General features: G+C 46.5%; 1 protein-coding gene across 4 annotated transcripts in view; it reads right to left on the bottom strand.

The window, feature by feature from the left end:
• Positions 1–763: 763 nt before the first annotated feature.
• Positions 764–22,134, bottom strand: part of SECISBP2L (SECIS binding protein 2 like) — an 877,433-nt gene continuing 856,062 nt past the window's right edge. For all 4 annotated transcript variants that reach the window (XM_086958273.1, XM_086958272.1, XM_086958274.1 and 1 more), the window contains exon 18: positions 764–1,752. In XM_086958273.1, the coding sequence (XP_086814399.1) occupies positions 1,040–1,752 (713 nt within the window). In that variant the 3' untranslated portion in view covers positions 764–1,039. The remainder of the gene's footprint in view (positions 1,753–22,134) is intronic.

The raw sequence follows: 22,134 nt of genomic DNA, 5'->3' as shown, positions 1-22,134 counted from the left end.
TAAAATACAGTCAGGCCTATTATGGAGCTAGCTTTACCTTTGCATAAAACATTTTGCACAAAAGGGTTATTATAGTCTTGCTTGTTCTCTCAAAGGGTCTTAGATCAACTATTGGTAGAAGTGCATTGACTGAGCCAAATTTTTACTACTCAAAATGGATACATTTTTTTAAATAAGCAACTAAATAAACAAAATTCTAAAAATAGCTTCAGAATTCAGTAATTCATAATTCAACCATATGCTTACGCTAAACTAAATGCTGTATTAGGCTGGACAGCCATATCGTGTACCTTTTAGGCTTATATTTTTGATCTGTGAAATAACACAAACCATACACTCTTCGTCTTTTCTTACTGTTGACATATGTTCTGAAATAGATTGCTTTACTAAATATTGAAAAAATAAATTGATGGTGTAACCATGACTACTGAAGCTATCCATCACTATTAAGAGTATTAATGTCTTATATTAGTATAAACCAGAGGACTTCTCAACTGGCAGGGACAGCTTGTATCCATATACATTTGTAAAACTTTATTTTTAATGTGTTTGTGCTGCATACTTACATAGGGCACTACCTTTACCTGAGCATTCCTGCACTACATGTTCTTATGGAGAATGTAACACATGTAGAAGACAATAGGTAATGCAACCCAGGCTGCAAACCTCACCACTGAATCAATTAAAGGTATCATTTAATCTTAAGCCACAAAGTACTCCAATATTTGTAGCAATGAAAACAGGTGGTAAATTGTGTTGAATATTTATTTCTATTGACAGTTTATGCCAATAAACATTAATGTGCAATCTGGAGCATAAAGCAATTTCAGAAAAAAAACAAGTTAAAATCAGATCCCTAACTATGTTTATAAGCTAGTGTATAGTGAAAATCATTTCATTTTAGTGAAACAAGTACAAAGCTATCAAAATAATTATTTTATGAATATAACACCCATATTAAATTTTTAACAAAAGTGCAAAATGTTGAGATGAAACATGTTGGGTAATGGCTGCAACCTTTATAAGAGTTAACTGCGCATTAGAAACCCCCTGAGGTTTGCTTTGGAATAGACTCTGTATTCTCCTTATGTAAAAATGCAGCTTCGCTGGGCTTCTGTAGGATATTACCAATGAGTTTATCACTTAGTTCTTCATGGTTAGCGAGTAGATCCACTTGCTCAGAGTTTTCTTCTTCTTCCACTTCACTGTGTTCAATGTTATCCTCCTCTACATTATTAAGGGTTTTACCTAGTTGTAGGGTTTCCATAGTTCTTTGGGTTTCGGAGACCCAGGATTCTATTCTACTGTTAAGATGTATCCCTACAGAGATGGTTTTGTCAGTGTAAGTGTCATCGTCATCATCATCTTCATCCTCTTCCTCCTCTTCAAGCATTCCTGGTACTAGAGTGCTAGTGGTACTAGTCATAGATGAGTTTAAAATATCCCTGCAGCTGCCATCCAGTGATCCTGTCTCAGTGCTTTGTTGAGAGGCCCATTCCAGATTGTCATCTGGCTTTACTTCCTCTTTGTCAGCTGGAGTTGATTTTCCAAAACTTGCCACAGAAATAGAGTTACCCATGCCAGACAATGGCGTTTTGCAGACCGTACCTAATGGTTGCTTACAGATAGTGGAGTTGTCTTCTTGAATTTTACATATTTGGTCAGGACTTGTGGTTATCACTGCTGGCTCCCTCTCATTTTCAAGTAACTCTAGTCCATCAGATGTTTCCACCATGCTCCTCCAATTAGTGTCTGTAAATGTTACAAAAATATATTTTAGGTCTAAAAAAGAAAACAATTTAGTACTAGATAACATATGGAGACAATCATTTGGCTAGAATTTGTGGGAACAAATTTCAGTTGAACAGCGTTTGACCATTTCACTATCCTCAAGCACAGAGAACAGAAAATCAAACAGGTAATAAAAAAGAGCAGATAAGGCACATATATACAGATAGGAGAACATTTAAACTGAATGCTCCATGTCAGGTGTATCTCAGAACAATCTAAAGAATAACAATGCATACATCTCTCCTGGAAGTACTCTCTTATTAGATCACTTGATTAGTCATTTAGATAACTTATGAGTAACACAAGTATGAATATTTACATTTATATTGACAGAGTAGACACAGACCCAATACTAGTGGCCTCTTAATTTTGTGGGTGCAGAGAAGAGCAGTCAAGTCTTGTTCTAAAATGTAAGTGTCTTATTTTCACATAGAAATTACAGCTGCTGGAAACAGCCTAAATCTCCTTGTGGAAGTCTGAGGAAAAAGAAGTAATTACCAGTGGTCACCAGATTCCCACAAGAATTACCTTACTTTTTAGCAGACTCTCAGTGTTTACCTCATAATGGGATGGTTTTCCCAGCTCCTGGTTTTAACCAGTATCCAAAGTATTAGCAACTCAGCAAGTTGAGAAAATCTAAACAATTTTCCAGGAAACATATAAGGGCTTAAGAGAACAATCCCATCCAAATAAATTATGCAAGCCTACCTTCCAAAGGTAGAGAAGGCAATAATTTGAGTATTGGGGAATTTATGCAAGTACACGAAATTTAGCTGTAAAGTCCTCCTTCCTGTTTTTAGTGTTTCAAGTGATTTGCACCTTTCAGAGTAACATCTGACCTCTTCAAAGTAGGAGCTGGTAGTACAGTTTAAACAGCTTAAGTTATTTGACAAAAGCATTGTGAAAATGCAACATTCTCTAGATAATAACGTATTGTCACAACTGCATAAAATGCATAATTTGGTGTTTAAAAAACACCCACAGACATTTACATATCCAAGATATATTAATAGTGAACAGGAATCTTATTCCATTTACAGTCAACGTCTGTACAACCGAAAAGAAATCATAATACTGTATATCACAATGAACATACCAGATGGCAAGCTGCAAAGAGATGCATTTAAAGGGTTTGAAATTAGGTGCAGGCTGCTTTACTACAAATGAACAAGTTACTTACCTTCGGTAATGCAGTATCTGGTAGAGACTCGATCTAGCAGCAGATACCTTATCTGAGAATATTCCCCAGTTGTCAGACTGGATCCACAAATTTCTCATGATGAGTACCATGGGGCGAAGCTAGGTGGTGTTGTTCAGCTCCACGTGGAGTCATTGGTGTCATCCGTGCCATAAGTGACGTTTGCGGTGCCTATATAGACGCCACCAAGTTGCGCTGATGTCAATTACTTTTTGTGACTTTCCACACCAGAAGCGTGGAACCATGAAGTACACTGACCACTGGTGTGGAAAAAGAGGGCCCTGATAAGGGAAGTACCCTATCCCTAGAAATCAGTTTGGAGCGGGTTGGATAGGTGGGTTGGTATGGAATCTGTGTCTAAATATAGACTTTGCCGAAGGTAAGAAACTTGTTCCTTCGACAGACTTCAAGCTGCAGATTCCTCACCTTAGAATAGATACCTAAGCAATAGCTCCTCGTTGGTAGGTCTGTGGACCAATTTAACACTAGGAAGTCATGCAGGACCGAACGGGTAAAATGCCCATCTCTACAGACCTGACTGTCCAGATAGTAATGTTTGGTGAACGTGTGAAATGAGGCCCATGCTGCTGCCAGGCAGATATCCAGTACCAGAACTACACAAGCTAACGGTGTGGTTGCAGCTTTAGCTCTGGTGGAATCAGCACACACAGTGGGATGGCTAGACCTTGGGCCACCCGTGGCCTGCATGAAAGAGTGGGGGGACTGGCAATTCATACGGCGGCCGCCCCCGCAACAGCCACAGGTAAGAGCAATAATTATGATCTGAGGTGTCTAGATTCGATATTTTGAGAAGTGGCCGGATTGCGGCTATTTTCCAGGCTTTTGGAAAACAGCCAGTACTAAACATCACGGTATAAAAGGGGGTGGTGATGTACGAAGCATCTGAACCAATCAAACACTCACACCCAGTCAACAGATCTGGGTTTAATCCATCACCGTTCTTTAGCCCACTCTGCCACTCCAGTTCAGACATGGCCATATGCAAATCAGTCTGACCCTGTGCCTCATGGGAACAGTCCAGCCCGAACTGCCGAGCCCGGTCTTCCCTGGACCGGATTCAAGCTTCCTAGGACCGGTTTCTGGCATTACAGCCCTCTTCAGCCAGGCTTTCTTGAATCCAGTGGCAAAGTGAGCAAGGGACTCACGTCTGAGCATACCATGCCAACTTATGGCGAACACAGCGGTACAAAAGGGGGTGGTGATGTACGGAGCATCTGAACCAATCAAACACTCCCACCCAGTCAATAGATCTGGGTTTAATCCATCACCGTTCTTTAGCCCACTCTGCCACCCCAGTTCAGACATGGCCAGAAACCGATCCTAGCAAGCTTGTTTCCGGTCCAGGGAAGGCATGGCTTGGCAGTTCGGGCTGGACTGTTCCCATGAGGCACAGGGTCAGACTGATTTGCATATGGCCATGTCTGAACTGGGGTGGCAGAGTGGGCTAAAGAACGGTGAGGGATTAAACCCAGATCTGTTGACTGGGTGTGAGTGTTTTGATTGGTTCAGATGCTCCGTCCATCACCACCCCCTTTTGTACCGCTTTGTTCACCATAAGTTGGCAGGGTATGCTCAGACGTGAGTCCCTTGCTCACTTTGCCACTGGATTCAAACAAGCCTGGCTGAAGACGGCTGGAATGCCAGAGACCGGTCCTAGGAAGCTTGTTTCCGGTCCAGGGAAGGCATGGCTTGGCAGTTCGGGCTGGACTGTTCCCATGAGGCACAGGGTCAGTCTGATTTGCATATGGCCATGTCTGAACTGGGGTGGCAGAGTGGGCTAAAGAATGGTGATGTATTAAAACCAGATCTGTTGACTGGGTGTGAGTGTTTGATTGGTTCAGATGTTCCGTACATCACCACCCCCTTTTGACAATAAAAATAATATGGCCTGTCAAACGTTTTGTAATACTTTTGCTTCACTTTCCCAAACTAAAGTAAATGATGTTTATAACAACTTCTCTAAAAATAACCAGGAACTCACAGGTCAGTCAGTTGGAGATCTAACTACCAGGGGACTTTATACTGCTAACGTATTGTAGGAGAGTAGGGTGTGCTTCTTTGGTTACCCCCACTTTTTGCTGTGATTCACTGGTTTTTCGACTTTAGTATGGCTGTGGCTCTGCTAATCAGGCCCACAGCCTAGCTGTACTCTTGATACCATGTACTTTAGGTACATACCAGATTGGTTACTGGGTCACCCTTGTGAGCCCCTGTATATGGTGACAGCAGTGCCAGGCTATCGTAAGAAAACATATTTTTTCCAAGATTAGCCAGCCTCTTGATTCCCTGTACGGGGGTGCGGTATGAAATGTGTAAGGATTTAAGTGGAGGCTTGGAATACAAAGCTTCTCTGGGGTAGAGTGTTGAGTGAGGAAATTTGGGTCCCCAAGAGCGTGGTGGTGGAGGAGGGCAATTGTCCTGTTCACAGTAGTCCCACTGTTGGGCTTGGACCAATTCCCAAGCAGGAAGTCAGTAACTGCCTCACTGAAAGGGAGATGTTGTTGTGATGGGGTCACTCCCGGCTGAAGCACTTCTGTCAAGACATTAGTCTTGCCACCGAGGGCAAGCTAAGATCCAGGACCTCAGCTGACCTCCGCACCACCACTGCGAAATAAGTTCCCCACTGCGTATCCATGGTAGGGGGAGAAAGCATGCCAGTTTCTGAAGAAGTGTCCAATCTACTGGCTTTACCCAAATCTTCAGCCCAGTTCAGTTCTCTAAAAGGCTGCATTCTTCAGGGTCCAGCGACCCTTCCCAATCTGCCCATAGTCCTAGCCCCTAGGAAGGCATGGCTCCAGTTGGAGTCAGACAACGCCCCTTTGGCTCTGTGTTGGAGTCAGGGATGAGAATGGCGATGACACCACCAGTGGGCCCCGGGAGCGTCTGCCTTGGGACCGGCATCAAGGAAGGTCCAGTTGGCTCAACCAGTGTTGATCCAGATCCATCCATGGATCTTAGGTGGCCAACCGGTGCCGGCATGTGTCCAGTAGGGGTCCCTCCCAAACCTGTAGGTCTCGAAGGTGTGCCGGAGGGAAAAGGCTGCCCAAAGATGAGGTGCATGGCCTCATAAAAATCGTGCACGGTTCCCAGAAAGTGTGAAAGGAGCAGAACCGACCCCGACGCTGGCTTAACCATAGAGCCAGCCTCGATGGCTACTCCCTTGTCTCGTCGGCCGACGGACGAGGTAAATTTAAAGCAAGGGTCAACTTCTTTTTGTTCTACTGGGTCTTCAACTTACCCGTGTGGCTAGATAACTTGGAATGCAGCGATTACTTCGGGATTGCATGTCCAACAGCCATAATCTTGAGGGATCGCACCCACAAGGTCTTCAGGAGCATGGCGCTGCAGTCGGGGTAAGCCTTCCGGTCGTGGTGCTGCTTGAGGCAGCAAAGGCATACAGGTGCGGGTCCGTCACCGACATCTGTTGGTGAACGGCGCTACAGGGCTTGAAGTCTGCCTTCTTTGAGGACATCCCTGTCTCACCATGAGGTAGAGCTCAAAAAAGACTTCCACAAAAAGACAAAAGAACCTAGACAAAAAGACAAGAACTTATGTCAACGCGCCCCTGGATGGTGCCTATATAAGTACCACGAACGTCACTTCTGGCACAACCTACGCCAAGCAAATATTCTACAGTAAGGAATCTGCGGTTAGAAGTCCTACAGATACAAATATTAATGATCCAACTATTTACATAAAGGAGACAGTGGAAGCTACATCTAATGAAACAAGAAACTTAAGATCAATTTCATTAAAAAAACAGATATATTTAAAGTTTGTGCAACATTAGTTTATGCAAGACTGATAACATTTAACATAAAACTTAATTAACTAGGTTCGCAGAAGGCATTCCTCCAACAATGATTTGGGTAGAGGCGCTAAGTGGACAAGTTACTTACCTTCGGGAACGCCTTATCGGGTAGAGACAATCTAGCTACATATTCCCTACCTTTGAATTTCCCAGGCTTCAGGCTGGATCCAGAAGACCTTTTCTCTGACAATAAACTTGCGCACCGATAGATGGTGTGAGTTGGCTCGGCGTTACATTGTAGGCGTTATCCGCGCCAGAAGGTACTTTCGACTCACCTATATGGACGCCATCTCAGTGCACTGACGTAGGTTACTTTTCAGGAGCTTCCATGCCAGGAGCACAGAGCCATGAAGTGCACGGACAGTGGTGAGTTTTCGAAAACCTAGGGCCCTGAAAGGGAACAGCCCAGACCCTAAGAACCTGTCCGTTGTGCGGGGAGGATGGGTGGGTCGGTAAGGGATCTGTGGTTAGAATATATCTCTACCAGATAAGGCGTTACAGAAGGTAAGTCATTTGTCCATCTGACAGACATCTAGATGCAGATTCCTTACCTTTGAATAGATATCCAAGCAAAACCATCTCCGGAGAAGGGACTGGTGACAAGGTAAAACCAGGAAGTCCTGCAGGACAGGGCGGCCAAAAAAGCAATCCCTTCAGACTGGACCGTCCAGGCAACAGTGTTTGGGAAACATGTACACCGATGCTCACGATACTGCCTGAGAAAGGTCAAGGACAGAAACTCCACATTACAATGCCGTGGCAGCAGCCTCAACTATAACAACAAATAAGCCTTTAAACCTTTAGAAGGCTGTTTTTTGGCCAGAGCATTGCAAATCTGGATGCAGAGGATGAGCCATTGTGAGATATCCCTTTTCTGCACCACATGACCTTTCTTTGATCCAACATACTCCACAAAGAGTTGATGGTCCATCCGGAACTCTTTAGTGCGGTCAAGGTAGGACGACAACGCTCTTTTTGGGTCCAGACGGTGGAGTCGCTACTCCTCCTTAGAGGGGTGTGTAGGAGCATAGAAAGTTGGCAAGGTGACTGATTGCCCCATCTGAAATGGTGTTACCACTTTCAGTGAGAGAGGCCCTAGTGCGAAACACCAACTTATCAGGGAAGATGGTCAGGTAAGGAGGCTTGGATGGCAGAGCCTGCAATTTGCTCACCCTCATGGCAGAAGTGATTGCCACTAAAAAGGCTGTTTTGTTGGTAAGCAGCCGGAGGAGGCAGTGTGCAGAGGTACAAACGGAGTACAGATCAGAAGGTGAGAACCAAAATCAGGTCCCAGTGAGGCATGATGAATGAGGCAGGTGGGAACATATGTACAAGCCCCTTAAGAAATCTATTTACAATAGGGGATTTAAATAAAGAGGGTTGGTCAGGCATCCTCAAGAAGGCAGACAAGACTAAAAGGTACCATTTAGGAGTGCCCAGAGCACAGCACTGCTACGCAAAGGTCATAATAAAGAGAGGGACTTTAGAGAGGGAAGCAGAAAGAGGATCAATAGAACTTTTTGTACAATATGTTACATATTTTTGCCACTGGCAGAAGTTCACAGTCTTGGTAGAGAGACGCCTGGCTGCCAAAATAACATTACAGACTTCAGGAGGAAGGTCGAATGCTGTCAACTGCCACCGCTCAATATTTCCTGAAGAAGGTGTAGAGTTGACAGGTTTGGGTGGAGGACCTTCCCCTGTTGCTGTGCTAGAAGATCTCTCCCGAAGGGGCAGCATGATCGGAGGATCAATGCTCAGTTGGAGAAGCTCAGGATACTGGACTCTTCTTGCTCAATCCGGAGCCGCAAGAATACATTCGGATGGTTGCTCCTGATCTTCTTGAGCACCCTGGACGGGAGTGGAATTGGCAGAAAGGCGTACATGAGGACTAAGCTCCCCTAGAAACAAAAAGAGTTGGAGAGCGAGTGCCACCTTGGAAATCCAAGCGCCCAAAAATGATGACATTGCACTTTCTACCAAAGGCTCTCCTCACTTTTGAGTTAGACATCGACATCTGAGTTTGTCCACCCTGGCATTCAGGGAACCTACAGGTGTTGTACCACCAGGGATATGCCCTGCTGTTCTAGCTATGTCCAGAGACGCAGAGCTTGTTTGTTGAAGTACCACATCCCAGCTGTGTTGTATGTAACCAGTTGAACCTTAAAGGAAGTAAGAAAAGTTTTCAATGCCAAGCAAAGTGCTTGGAGCTCCAGCAAGTTGATGTGGAGTCCGGATTCCACCAGAGACCAGAATCCTCTGATCTCCACCTCTCTCATATGGCTGCCCATCCCAGGAGAGACCCATCTGTCACTACTGTGAGATCTGGTTGGGGAAGGGAGACAGGTCTGCTTCCGACTCAATCAGAGTTGGCCAGCCACCACTGCAGGTCCTGTGCAGTTCCCCCTGAGATCTGGACCATATCCTGTGCAGTTCCCTGCGAGATCTAGATCATGTTGGAGATATTCCCCTGATGCTGCGACCACTGGAACTACAGGTCCACTGCAGAGCCCGCATATGGCATCTGACATGTCACTAGCAGGATGCAGATGGCCATGAGCCACAGCAGCCTCACAGTCCGTCTCATCGATATCCAGGCTAGAGGCTGAAAAATCGGTATCATAGCCTGAATATCCAGGACTCGGTCGCCATGAGAATTTGCCCGAAACTCACTGAGTCAATAACAGCTCCAATGAATGTGAGCACCTGAGAGGGAGCCAGGTTTAACTTGGGCACGTTGATAGTGATCCCTAATGAAATCAGGAGGTTCACCGTAGTCTGGAGGTGGGAAAGGACAGTCTGGGCGAGATCGCCTTCAACAGCCTGTCGTCAAGATAGTGAAAGACTGGCACCACTGATCTGCGCAGATGAGCTGGCTCCACCACCATCACCTCAGTGAACACTCAAGGAGCGCTGGTAAGGCCAAAGGGGAGCACAGTGAATGGAAAGTGCCTGCCGTGAACCGCAGGTAGCGCCGATGAGCAAGCAGAACGAGAATGGGAAAATAGGCGTCTTGCAATTTCAACGCTACCATCCAGTCTACAGAGTATAGGACAGACCAGACCTGAGCCAGAGTGAGGATTTTAACTTTTCCTTTATGAGGAAGTAGTTGAGGACTTGCAGATCAAGAATAGGACGAAGGCCTTTGTGTTACTTCGCGACCAGAAAGTAGCAGGAAAAGCAACCACAACCTACTTCTGGCACCAGAACCTTCTCTATGAGAGTCCTGATTTCCTCCTGAAGCAGGATCAGGTTATCCTCCATCAGCCGATAGTAAGTTGGAGGCATGGAGGGAGAGGTAGTCTCAAAGGGGAGGGAGTAGCCTCTTCAGACTATCTGAATAACTCACCTGTCTGACCTGATGTTTTGCCAGTTGTGGAGGTGATGGCTGATCCTGCCACCAACTGGCTGCCCAGCCTCTTGAATTCCCCGTCCATGGGTGCGAAAGGGAATGCACCTAATGAGGTAGAGGCTTGGACCACCAAGCACTTGGTGGTGAGTTAGTTGGTTAGGAATTTTGGGTCGCCCGGTATAGGGTAATGGGCAATATTAATATTCACAGGAGCCCCTGTGCTGGGCTTGGACCAGGTTCCCAGAAGGACAAAGTCAAGGCTCGTTGAAAGCTAGGAAGGGTTCTGAGGAGGAGATCCCCGGCTGCAGAACCTCCGTCAAGATGTTTGTCTTGACTTCCACCGAGGGGAGCTGAAGATCCAGTACCTCAGCTGCCCTTCTGACCACAATAGCATATAAAGCTTCCTCCTCCGTAGCCATGGTAGGGGAACAAAGCAGGTCAGCAGATTCTAACTGCTAGCTTGAGACAGGGTTGTGTTCTGGCTTGTATCCTATCCAACTTATTTGTGTCTTGATTATTTCTTGTGGTCTACATATAACAAAGACTGTTACTAGCCTGTCCGTTTCCTGTTTGGGGATGATGTTATTTGTTGCTGATGCCGTCTTATCACCCCCATTAAAAAACGGGCCCAGGAACTTTGAGGATTGTGAAAAGGAAAAACGTGTGATCAATGTAATGGTGATGTAATAATGAGAAAGAAAAGCGCAAGCAGTATTATAATTGTACTATTTTTTTTTTCACAACAAACTTTGTCTGAACTCACATATTATGCATAGCTTTGTCATCCAGAGGCAACTGCCTTTATCAATGAATCACGAGAATCGTCAGTTACAGTTTAAAAGATGAAAAACAATTGAAACCCCCCCCCCCCCCCCCCCCAAGGCATAGTAAACACAGGATGCAGTAAATGTTCAATACCCCCACCCACCCCCACCCGCGCCCTCCCTGCGTGCCCACTCGCCCACCTGTGTAGAATACAAACACATTACGACGCCATGTACATATCATGCCAGCTGCCATTGTTCATAGTCCATCTCCTCACACTGTCAGGAGGGTGGCCTCCTCAGGCGGTGGGTCCAAGTCCAGACCCCGATAATCCGCCCACCGTTTCCAAATTTTGAAATGCTTCCTGGGACATCCACTTGCAATAAATATGGGCTGTTCTATACCCATGCAGTAGCCCATTCCGTTCTTCCAGGCTGTGAGCGATGGGGCCCGGGGGGCCTTCCAAGCTCTGGCGATATCGCGTTTCGCCAGTGTAAACCCCAGCAGCATTAGGTGACGCTTATACCTGTTTCCCCCAACCCCAGCCATGACATGCAGCAGCGCTAGCTTAGGGTCTCTCTGAATCTCCCAGGACAAAACTTTGACTAAGCAACAGTGGACCCCATTCCAAAACCTCTGCAGCGATGCACACTCCCAAACTGTGTGTAGTAGTGTGCCTACCACCAGGCCACAACAAAGGCATTTGGGGGACGCTACCAACCCCGCCTTCCATAGCGCTGTCGGGTGTAGTATGTGCGGTGCAGATAACGGAACTGAATAAGTTGCAGGCGCGTGGAGATTGCCGCCCCCTAGGACTTTCAAGGACCTCCACCCAGTCCTCCTCGTCCAAGTCCCTGACGTCCCGCTCCCAGTGGGCTTTAAGGCCGCTCAGGTCCGAGGAGCAGTGGCGCACCAGCGTCTGATAGATACGCGATAGCTTCTTGTATGGCAGCTCCCCCATGGAAATTTTGGCTTCTAAGGGACTGAATCCGGGGATCTGTTCCAGGCCCACCAATGAGGGTGCCAGGGCATGGCGAAACTGGAGGTACTTGTAAAACTGGGTGCGGGGGATCCCGAAGTCCTCCTGCAGGTTCGTAAAGGATTTAAGGGTATCGCCGGACAGTACATTGCCCAGGGTTGAAATGCCTATGGCGTTCCATCCCCTGAAGCCCATCAAGGTGTTCAGCTGGGGGAGCAGACCATTGCACCAAAGGGGGGTTTCCTGCGTAAGGACATTCCACCAGCCCATCCGCCGCAGTGCCTGCCTCCACACATGAAAGACCACCTGCGTGGCCGAGGGAAGGGTTCTCCGGAGAGCCGCCGCATACAGCAGCATATGCAAGGACGCTGAGCCATTAAATGTCTCTCAACCGCGTAGGCCGGGTCGCCCCTGTCTTCATACCACCAGTCGTTCAAAACCAGGAGATGTGCCGCTTGATAATACGAGTGCACGTCCGACGTCGCCAGGCCTCCGGTATATGTCGACAAAAAGCACGTCCGTAGACCCACCCGAGCTACGCCCCCTCCCACAAAAATCCGCTCAGGGCCGAGTTAAGCTGCCGAAACCAGCAGGGAGGGATCACATGGGGATGATTCTGCAGTTGATACACCAGGCGTGGGAGCACCACCATTTTGAAAATAGCAGACCTGCCGAGTATAGATAATTGTACTATTTTGGTCTCACATCTGCTAGACCTCACTACTGGCCCCTGCAAGCTAAGATGACCAGAAACATGCTGAACGAAGCATGCAAAGCAATCTTTCAATTTGAGACTTGGTGACCGACCCAATAAGTATACAAAGACAAAGCACTGTGTGGTGCAGAGTTGGGAGTCTTAAAACCACAGACAGGTGTATGACAAATTTTTGCTGTCTTCCCTCATTAGTTATTTGGTGAGATTTAGTAGATCTTAAGCAGGCAAATCTAACCCACAACCCTAACTGATATTCTCTCACACCACACCAAACATTGGCTAAAATATATAGAGAGACCAATAAACTACAATTATTTCAAAGTATCCTGTACTCCCGACACCTGACATCTTAAACACTGTCAGCACCTCCTTCAGACCTGAATGTTTTAGCATTTAACGGACTATCAACCTCCACCAAAACAAAATTCATGTTATTCGCCAAAAAAAAACAAGCAACAAATAGCCCTAACTTGACTCAATGACAAACTCAGACAGATTTAAACACAAACTTTCACCCAATGTCAAGTCCCTCAACAATCGTAATCTCAAGGAAAACAATCATGAAGGAAATCAAGATGGCCTGGTACCAGTTCTCTCTACTTAAGAAAATGAATTGGTTCCTCCTAGAAAGCGACTTAAAAACTGCTGGGGAAACCCCTGTACTCTTGCATCTGGATATTGCCAATGCCCTTCTCCGTGTATTCTCCATCTATGCAGTCTGGATCTGTAATGACATCCCTATATCCAGCAGCCACAGACTGCTCCTATTTAGGAAACATCGTAAGTCCCACCATTTTAAAGTATGCAACATCATGATGCAGAAACAGACCACTTTTTTTCTCTCAGAAACTGGCCACTTTTCCAATTGACATGTTACTTACCTTCGGTATCTCCTTATTTGGTAGAGACTATCTAGCTGTAGATTCCTTTCCGTAGAATTATCCCCAGGAGTCAGACTGGATCCAGAAACCTTTTTTTCGAGCAGTAACTCTGTACGCCAGTAGGTGGCGTCAATAGGCTCAGCGTAGCGTTGTCTGCGTCATCCACACCAGAAGTGACGTGGGTGGTACCTATATAGGCACCACCCTACCACGCTGACGTCAATTACTTTTCCCAATGTTCCACGCCAGGAAAGCAAATCTATGAAAAACACTGACCACTGGTGTGGAAAAGTAGGACAGTGAAAGAGGAAAGCCCTGTCCTTAGAAATCCGTTCGCAGAGCGAGGAGGATGGGTTAGTCGGTAAAGAATCTGCAGAGAGGTAGAGTATCTATCAGATAAGGCGTTGCCAAAGGCAAGTAACTTGTCCTTCTGATCAGGATTTCTAGCCACAGATTCCTTATCTTAGAATAGATAACCAAGCAATACCTCCTTGGACGTGAGTCTGCAAAACAATTTCATACCAAAAAATCCTTGCAGGACCAAACGAGTAAAGTGCCCATCCCAACGGATCTGACTGCCCAGGCAGTAGTATTTTGTGAACATGTGCAAGGAAGACTCGTTGCTGCCTGGCAGATGTTCGGGTCCGGGACTCTGCATGCTGAAGCAGTGGTCACAGCCTAGGATCTGGTGGAATGAGCAAGCAAACCCATAGGGGATTGCATCTTGACCAATGTGTAGCAGATTATTAATGCTGAGCACGATCCATTGAGATGGACCGTTTCAGCACAGCCTTTCCATTCTTCGCTCTGACATACCTCACGAAGAGTTGGTCGTTCACCCGGAACTCTTTTGTGTGGCCAAGTTAGAAAAACTTTTTTTGGGTCCAGTCGGTGAAGTTATTACTCTTTCTTAGAAGGATGTGGCAGAAGGTGAAAAGTAGGCAGAGTGGCGGTTTGGCCTACATAGAATGAAGTGACCACTTTTTTTAGAAGAAAGGAAACTCTTGTATGAACAACCATTTTGTCTGGGTAGATGTTAAGATAAGGCGGTTTAAATGACAAGTCCTGATGCTCACTGACCCTCCAGTCAGATGTTATCGTTGCCACGAGAAAGGCAGTCTTGATGGTTAGGAGCCTGAGTGGACAACTGTGCAAGGGCTCAAAGGGAGTGCACATTAGGAACATCAGGACTAGAATGAGGTCCTACTGAGGCACGATGAAGGGAGAAGGAAGAAATACAGGTTATAAACCTTTCAAGAACCTATGTACAATAGGGTATTTGAAGAGGGAAGGCTAGTCAGGCAACCACAGAAAGGCTGAGATTGCAGAAAGATAACCCTTTACAGTATTGAGAGCAGAGCCTTGCAGGACAGGGGAAAGAATTAACAGAAGAACCTAAGGAGGTCAAACTGTTTTTCTGCACACCATGCCACAAACTTGCCCCAATGGCAGGCATGTACTATTTTGGTGGAGGGGCGTCTGGCTGCCAGAATAATATTGCAGACTTCGGACGGAAGTTTGGGTGGAGAACCCTCCCCTGCTACTGCAACAGAAGACCGTCTTGAAGGGGCGGGCTGATCCGAGGACCAATGGCCATGCTCAATAACTCTGGATGCCAAATGCTCGAGCCAAGTCGTGAGTCAGAAAGAGGACTTGGGCCCAGTCATTCCTGATCTTCTTGAGAACTTTTGGCAGAAGTGGTTGATCTTTTGCTGTACCCTGACGAGATCCAGACCATGTCGGAGAGATTTCTTTAATGCTGGGCCCACTGGAAGTTCAATTGCCACTGCAGAGTCCACATATGCCACCAGCAGGATGTGGGAGGCCAGGAGGCACAGCAGCCTTAGAGTCAGGATCACTGAAATCCATGATAAGTTGCCAAAATGTTGTTGTCATAGTCTGAATATCATGGACTCTCCGTTTGGGAAATTAGGCCCGAAACTGCACTGTGCCCTGAATAGCTCCGAAGAAAGGGAGCATCTGAAAGGGAGTCAGGTGTGAATGTGGCACGTTGATAGTTAACCCAAGCAAATGCAGAAGGTCTGCTTCAGTCTGGAAGTGGGAGACGAAAGCCTGGGGCGAGCCCACCTTCAACAGCCAATTGTTGGCACCTCTGATCTCTGAAGATGAATTGCAACCACTGCCACTACCAGAGGTGCTAGTAAGTCTCCCAGGTCCAGAGCAGACAAAAGCTAAGTGAGTGTGAGAATTTTGAATTTCTCCTTCTTGAGGAAGAAATTGAGAGGGCACGGGTCTAGGATATGACAGGTGCCTCCGTACTTCTTGGGCACCAGAAAGTAGCGGGAACAGCAACCATGACCTACTTCTGGTGTCAGCAACTTCTCTATAACTCCTGTGGCCAAGAGTGCAGCAATTCCTTGTTGAGCAAATAAAGATGATCCTCAGTCAGCCTGTTGAAAGCAGGAGGCATGGTTGGAAGTGTTGTCTCAAAGAGGAGGAAGTAGTCCCTCTGGAGAATCTTCAGAATCCATTGGTCCGATATTCTGGGCCGCCAGTGGTGCAGGTGTTGATGGATGTTGGTGCCCACTGGATGCCCATAATGGTAGGGGGCAGACTATAAGGGTTTGGAGTCTGTGGCTGCCGGGGCTGGGCGGGTATACAAAGCAAACACAAGGAGATGATGGACAGAGCGCAGAAACATTTCAGACCCTCCCCCTTGTCACAGATCTGGGTTGAATCCATCTTTGTTCTTTAGCTCACTTCGCCACCCCATTTCAGACCCAGCCAATCAGTCTTGACTGTGTGCCTCCTGGGAACAGTCCTGACCGAACTGCCAAGCCAGGTCTTCCCTGGACTGTAAACAAGCATCCTGGGACGGTTTGGGGGCAACACCTTATCAGCCCATCAGCCATGTTAGATTGAATCTAGTGGCAAAGTGAGCAAGGGACCCACGTCTTTACCCTGTGACTCATGGGAACAGTCCAGCCTGAACTGCCAAGCCACGTCTTCCCTGGATCGTAAACAAGCATCCTGGGACCGGTTTTGGAGTAACACCCCTCATCAGCCAGGTTAGCTTGAATCCAGTGGCAAAGTGAGCAAGGGACCCACGTCTGGGCATTCCCTGCCAACTTAGGGCAAATAAAGCAGCACTGAAATGGAGTGCTGAAACTTTTCAGACACTCACCCCCAATCACAGATCTGGGTTTAATCCATCATGTAAATGTATTGGCATTTATATAGCGCACTACTTACCCGTAGGGTCCCAAGGCGCTTCGACCGCTGCGAAACCCTTCCCGGCTTCCCTGAGAGATGGTCCCTTAATGGGTATCTCCAGGGTGAGACCAGGCATCCCCGGCGGTCTGGTGGGGCCGTTAGTGAAGATGAGGCAAGCTAATGCCCAGAGTTGCCGAGTGTGATCGCTGATCAGAGTGGGCACCGAGGCGAGAGAATTATCGAGTCCGCTGACCCTGGTCCAGAAACCTGCCGCGCCGGGAATCGAACCCTGGTCCCGGGCCGTCCTCTGCTCTCGGGTCTGCCGCCTCTAACCAGTGAGCCACACTACTTCACTTCATCGTTCTTTAGTTCACTTCACCGCCCCAGTCCAGACCCAGCTATATGTAAGACCTAGCTAAGACATAGTAACATTGGCTGATAGCCAATTGGCAAATTTAATTTATTTGTAAGTCCCTAGTAAAGTGATTCCACCTGTATCAGGGCATGTATATTTAATACTACAAGTGGGCCTGCAGCACTGATTGTGCCAAGCACTTAAGTACATGTCTAAACACACTAGAAACCACTTCCGTGGCAACAAAAGGAGCGAAAGGTGGAAAAGGCCCAAGAACGAGGCCATAGCCCTGCTGTTTTTAGCTCCCCAGTGCGGAATACGCCTAGTCTTCGAAGAGACGAGAGCCGGTAAAGAGCATGTCCATAAGATACACTTGGACATCCTCAGAAAAGCCAGTTGTCCACAACGAGGCATGGCACTGTAAGGCCATGGTCTATTAAATGGCTCTGCCTAGAGTGTCTGTGGTATCCAATCCACAACGGATGGTGATCTTGGCTGCATCTCTCCTGTCAGCAACAGCCTAGAGGAGGACAGCCTGGACCTCCTGTGGGACTGTCAGCAGCACCTGTGGAACTGTATCCCACAGAGTGTGGGAGTAGCGACCCAAAAGGCATGCAGTGTTCCTTGACCACAGTGACAGGCTGGTGGAAGAAAACATCTTCTTCCTTAAAGTGTTCAGATTTTTGCATTCCCCATCCAGTGGTGCAGTAGGGAAAGCGCCATCAGAGGTGGAGACTTGGACCATCAAGCTCTCCAGGGTACGGTGTTGCGTGAGGAAGTCGGTTTTCCCTGGAGCAGTCTTCCTGTTCGCAGGAGCCCCTGGGCTGGGCTTGATCTAGAAGGGTTTCATTAAAAGGGTGAAGCGGTTCTGAGGGAGACACTCCTGGCTGAAGCACCTCCACCAAGATGTCAGCCATCGAGGGAAGGCTAAGATCCAAGACCTTGGCCACCCTTCTCACTACCACTGCAAATCACGGTACCTCCTCTGTAGCCACGGAAGGGGGAGAAAGCACGCCAGTATATGGAGAGGTGTCCAGCCCGCTGGCTTCCACTAAATCCTCACACCAGTCCACGTTAGGGTCAAAGATCTAGTATTCTTCATGGTCTTGTGACCCCTCCCAATCCACCCATAGTCCTAGCCCTTAAAAATAGGATTCAGGTTCGGCTTGGAAAGCATGGCTTCAGTCGCGCTGTCCAGGAAAGGTCGAGGTGGTACAACCAGCATCAGCCTGGATCCCTCCGTGGATCACAGGGGCTTCACTGGCGCCGGAGCAGACTGTGTGAATCCAGTAGGGCTCCTCGCAAACCTGCGGGCCGGAAGGCGCGCCAGTGGAGCGGGCTACTCAAATAGGAGGCTTGGCATCACAAAACTCGTGAAGTTGAGCTGAGGTTGCTCTGGCTCCTGAAATCTCAGGGAAGTGAGGAGCCGAACCCAAGCACTGGCTCAACCGCGGAGCGAGGCCCCGAATGCAGATGCTCCCTTGTCTCGTCTGCCGACAGACTAGATGAAGTTTAAGACCTTTTCGATTTCTTGCTGTGGGACTTATTTGAGTGGGCAGATGACTTTTAATGTAACAGAGATTTTTATCTCTGTAACCGATCCCAGGACCTTCCTTTCGATGGGAAACATGACCGCTACGGCGTCAAATGTCGAGCCACCAGGAGCTTGAGGGACCGCTCCCTCAAATCCTTCGGGTTCATGGTGCGGCAATAGAAGCAGGACTTTAAGTTGTGGTCGTGCTCATGGCACTAAAGGCAAACAAGATGCAGGTCTGTCACTGACATCAGTCAATGACAGGCATTTCAGGGCTTGAAAGAAATGAACGGACGTCAGCATGCTGGGGTGGTGCCTATATAAGCACTGTGGACGTCACATTCGGTGCAGACATAACCACGCAGAGCCGATCAATGCCACCTACCAGCAAGCTGGGGTACTGCTCATGAAAGACTTCATCCGGATCTAGTTAGACGCTTAGAGTTAATTCTAAGGTAATGAATCTGCAGCTAGAAGTAGCTGTCCGGTAAACATTGACTGTCTTTTCCTTTTGATCGTGTGCAGCACTCCACTGCCTTTTGAGCAAGGCTGCCACTACAGGAATACCACATACAAACAAAGTACGCACAGCAAATAAAAGGATCATCCTAAGGCCATTACCGTAGGAGAAATAGTCTGTAAAACCAGCCTTGTGGTGAACCATTACCACTTGGTATAAACCTGCATGCAGAAGGTGGCAAAGAACGGTCTGTTGATCAAGATTTCAATAAACACCGAATCCAAAAAGAACATTGAGAAATGCAAGACTAATGGCAGTGGTTGAAAGAAAGATTCAGTCTTCGTGAAAGTACTCTCCAAGACCAACGTGTATACACAAGAGAGTAGTGTCTTTCTTTTGCTTTTGTCCAGCAATGTATTTCAACAATTTCAACAAAACACAGATGAGGTTTTCCTGCCTGGAGCAATAGGCATATGAAAAGGAACACATTTTATAAAACGAAGCTTCTCTTTTGACTACTCACTTTTAACATTTATTATCGCTGTGGTCTGTCAAGAAACATGGTGTTTCTTTGTTCCAGTTTCTCAAGCTTTTTCTTCTGTTTCACCCTTTGTCCCCGCTCTTATCGCTCAGTCTGCTCCAACTGTTTCCATCAGTCTCTTTTTGGTTCTCGTTATTTTTTGGCTCTACCGTTCCAATCTTCCTTCTGACGGTTTCCCGACTGATGAGTTTTTGGATAATTCTACAGACGTTTACAATGTTTTCAAAACGTTGTTGGGAATAAATATCACCCGACATCAAAGCTACCTTCTTTTCAAGATGTCATTGGCAATGCTCACATTTAGATTTCGGGCTTCAAGTTCATTGAGAGAGGCATTCACAGAATCCTTTTACAAAGCTTGCCACATCAAATCTCCAAACCTGGACAGAATCGCCCATTATAAATTAAAAACACTGTTTATGAGCCCAATCTGAATAAACTATCAACAGCAGCTATTTCCATATCAAGAACAGAGGGTTTTTTAAGTAACAGCTTCTGCAAACAGGAGAGAAAAAGCAAGTTCTGGATCTGCTTTAATAAATGTTGTATTGCATGACAAAAAATAAAAAATGTTGTTCATTTTCATCTTTTAAGCCAAACAATTAACAGGGTGAGTAAATAATAACTTGTTCCTCCACTAACAGAACATAAAATGAACACTTATAAGCCTTTTTTGTTATTTTCTCTACACCTTGAAGATCGACAACCTATTTAGAACTTATACATTTATTTGGAGAGCCTGGAAGCATAAATCAAAACAGGATCATGTCTTGCCCCTAATGCTAAAAAGAGATTGGCATAAGTGAGTGAACTTGGAAGCTGAACAGCAATTTCCAAATATTAAAATGTCTCAAAATAAAAAAAACGTGCTATGAAATTTGTGTGACACAAGTAATCTCATAGAACTGATGTAGTGATTTTATGCTTGTTAAATTTAGGCAATTCAAATTTTCCTTTGGTAATTTGAGATTCTAATCATTTATGATCCTCTCTTTGAACACAGTTTTAAATGATGGTGTCTAGGTCAGGCAACTGACAGCCTTAGATGTCCTACAAATATTTTGTTACAAATTAAACTATATATACACAGGAGGCTTCCAGTCCTGCTCAGCAGAACATTACTTTTTAGGCCTCGCCTAGGCAGCGCACATGTGCTGCTCTAGGAGGGCCTTTAGCCATCGGTCTTCACTTTTGAAGCACTGCACTCGTGCTTGTGGCGGCCTCCACTTTGCGGGAGCGAGCAGCGCCGCAGCCACGTTAATTACAAACATATGGCGGTTGCTCGCTCCCGCAAGGTGGATGCTTCCACAAGTACGAGTGCAGTGCTTCGAAAGTGAAGACAGCTGATCGCGATGCTGCTTGCGTGTGGCATCACTTGTTTACCTTCGCTTCATCCCTAATTTCTTCTCCGCCGTCCACTCTCTTGATGAGTTTGCCTTCATCTCGCTCTGCTGCCCAGGAATCCGGATCAGCTGCTTTTAAAGAAATTACCATTACCACACACAGTGCAAGTGTGATTATGATGTCCTTTTGGTCAGCACTGAGTGTAGTCGTTACACAAACTAAATGATGCACACGAGGCAGGCATAATCACAGTTGTGACGTGTAATTTCTCCTGACCAGAGATGAGAACACCCTGGGTGAACATCACAGTTTGTGCATTTAATTCAATACCACCTCAATGACTTTTCTAGAACCAAAATGTCACCAGCAATGCTCACTCTTCCAGGGTTGTCTGATTGTCTATAGAAAAACCTTTAAAGAAACATTAAAAATGCTTATCTTAAATATGAACGTTAGTCAAAGAAAGGGCTTTCAGTTCTGAGGTAAGCGCAAAATTAAAGCTTGAGAGGGAAAATCAACATTGCATGTTCTGCAGAACGTCGCCTCATGGCTTTGTTAAGTATTCGTGCAAGCCTTTACAACTGACCAATGCACAGGCAGGCAAAATACTACAATGGAGAGACTGAAGCCACCCACAACACCCTCCTGGGATGCCCTGTGCCAAGTCTGTTTTATCATTTAGCGCACACCCTTGTGGGATGTAAATGTGACCCATAATTCCACGGGAGGCCGCTTTCAGGGCGTGCTGGTCCTAGCACGGCATGCTAGCCGAGGAGGCGCTTGGATGGCAACGTGAACTAGCATCCAAAGAATGGGATAAATAGTCTTTGAGTCAAGGCCTCTAGACCCTGCAGGTCTGCAGCTCTGATAAGGCGGAAGGCCGCGCCCTAAATTTAGAAGCAGCACTGTCGGTTCTCGCATGCTGCAAACGATGCGTGGTGTTAGTCCTAAATCAACTCTTCCCGCCTCCAGCTGAACATCCGGAAAAGCGCGGTTACTACATTTAGAACGTGTGCGTATGTGCAATTAAACGTCTTGAGTACATTTATAAATGAAATCAAGCAACATATTTGTATAAACGGACCATGTGAATATACCTAAAATAGTGGAGCTCCTTTATAACCAAACTCTAAAACACCATTAGTCACCACCACTGTTGCTTTTTAAAACAATACAGAATAAATATTTTTAAAAACAGCATAACTAACAAAAG

This window comes from Lissotriton vulgaris, chromosome 2_1 (genome assembly GCF_964263255.1).
Source record: "Lissotriton vulgaris chromosome 2_1, aLisVul1.2, whole genome shotgun sequence".
In the NCBI taxonomy this organism is placed as follows: domain Eukaryota; kingdom Metazoa; phylum Chordata; class Amphibia; order Caudata; family Salamandridae; genus Lissotriton; species Lissotriton vulgaris.
This window is presented reverse-complemented; position numbering and strand designations above follow the sequence as displayed.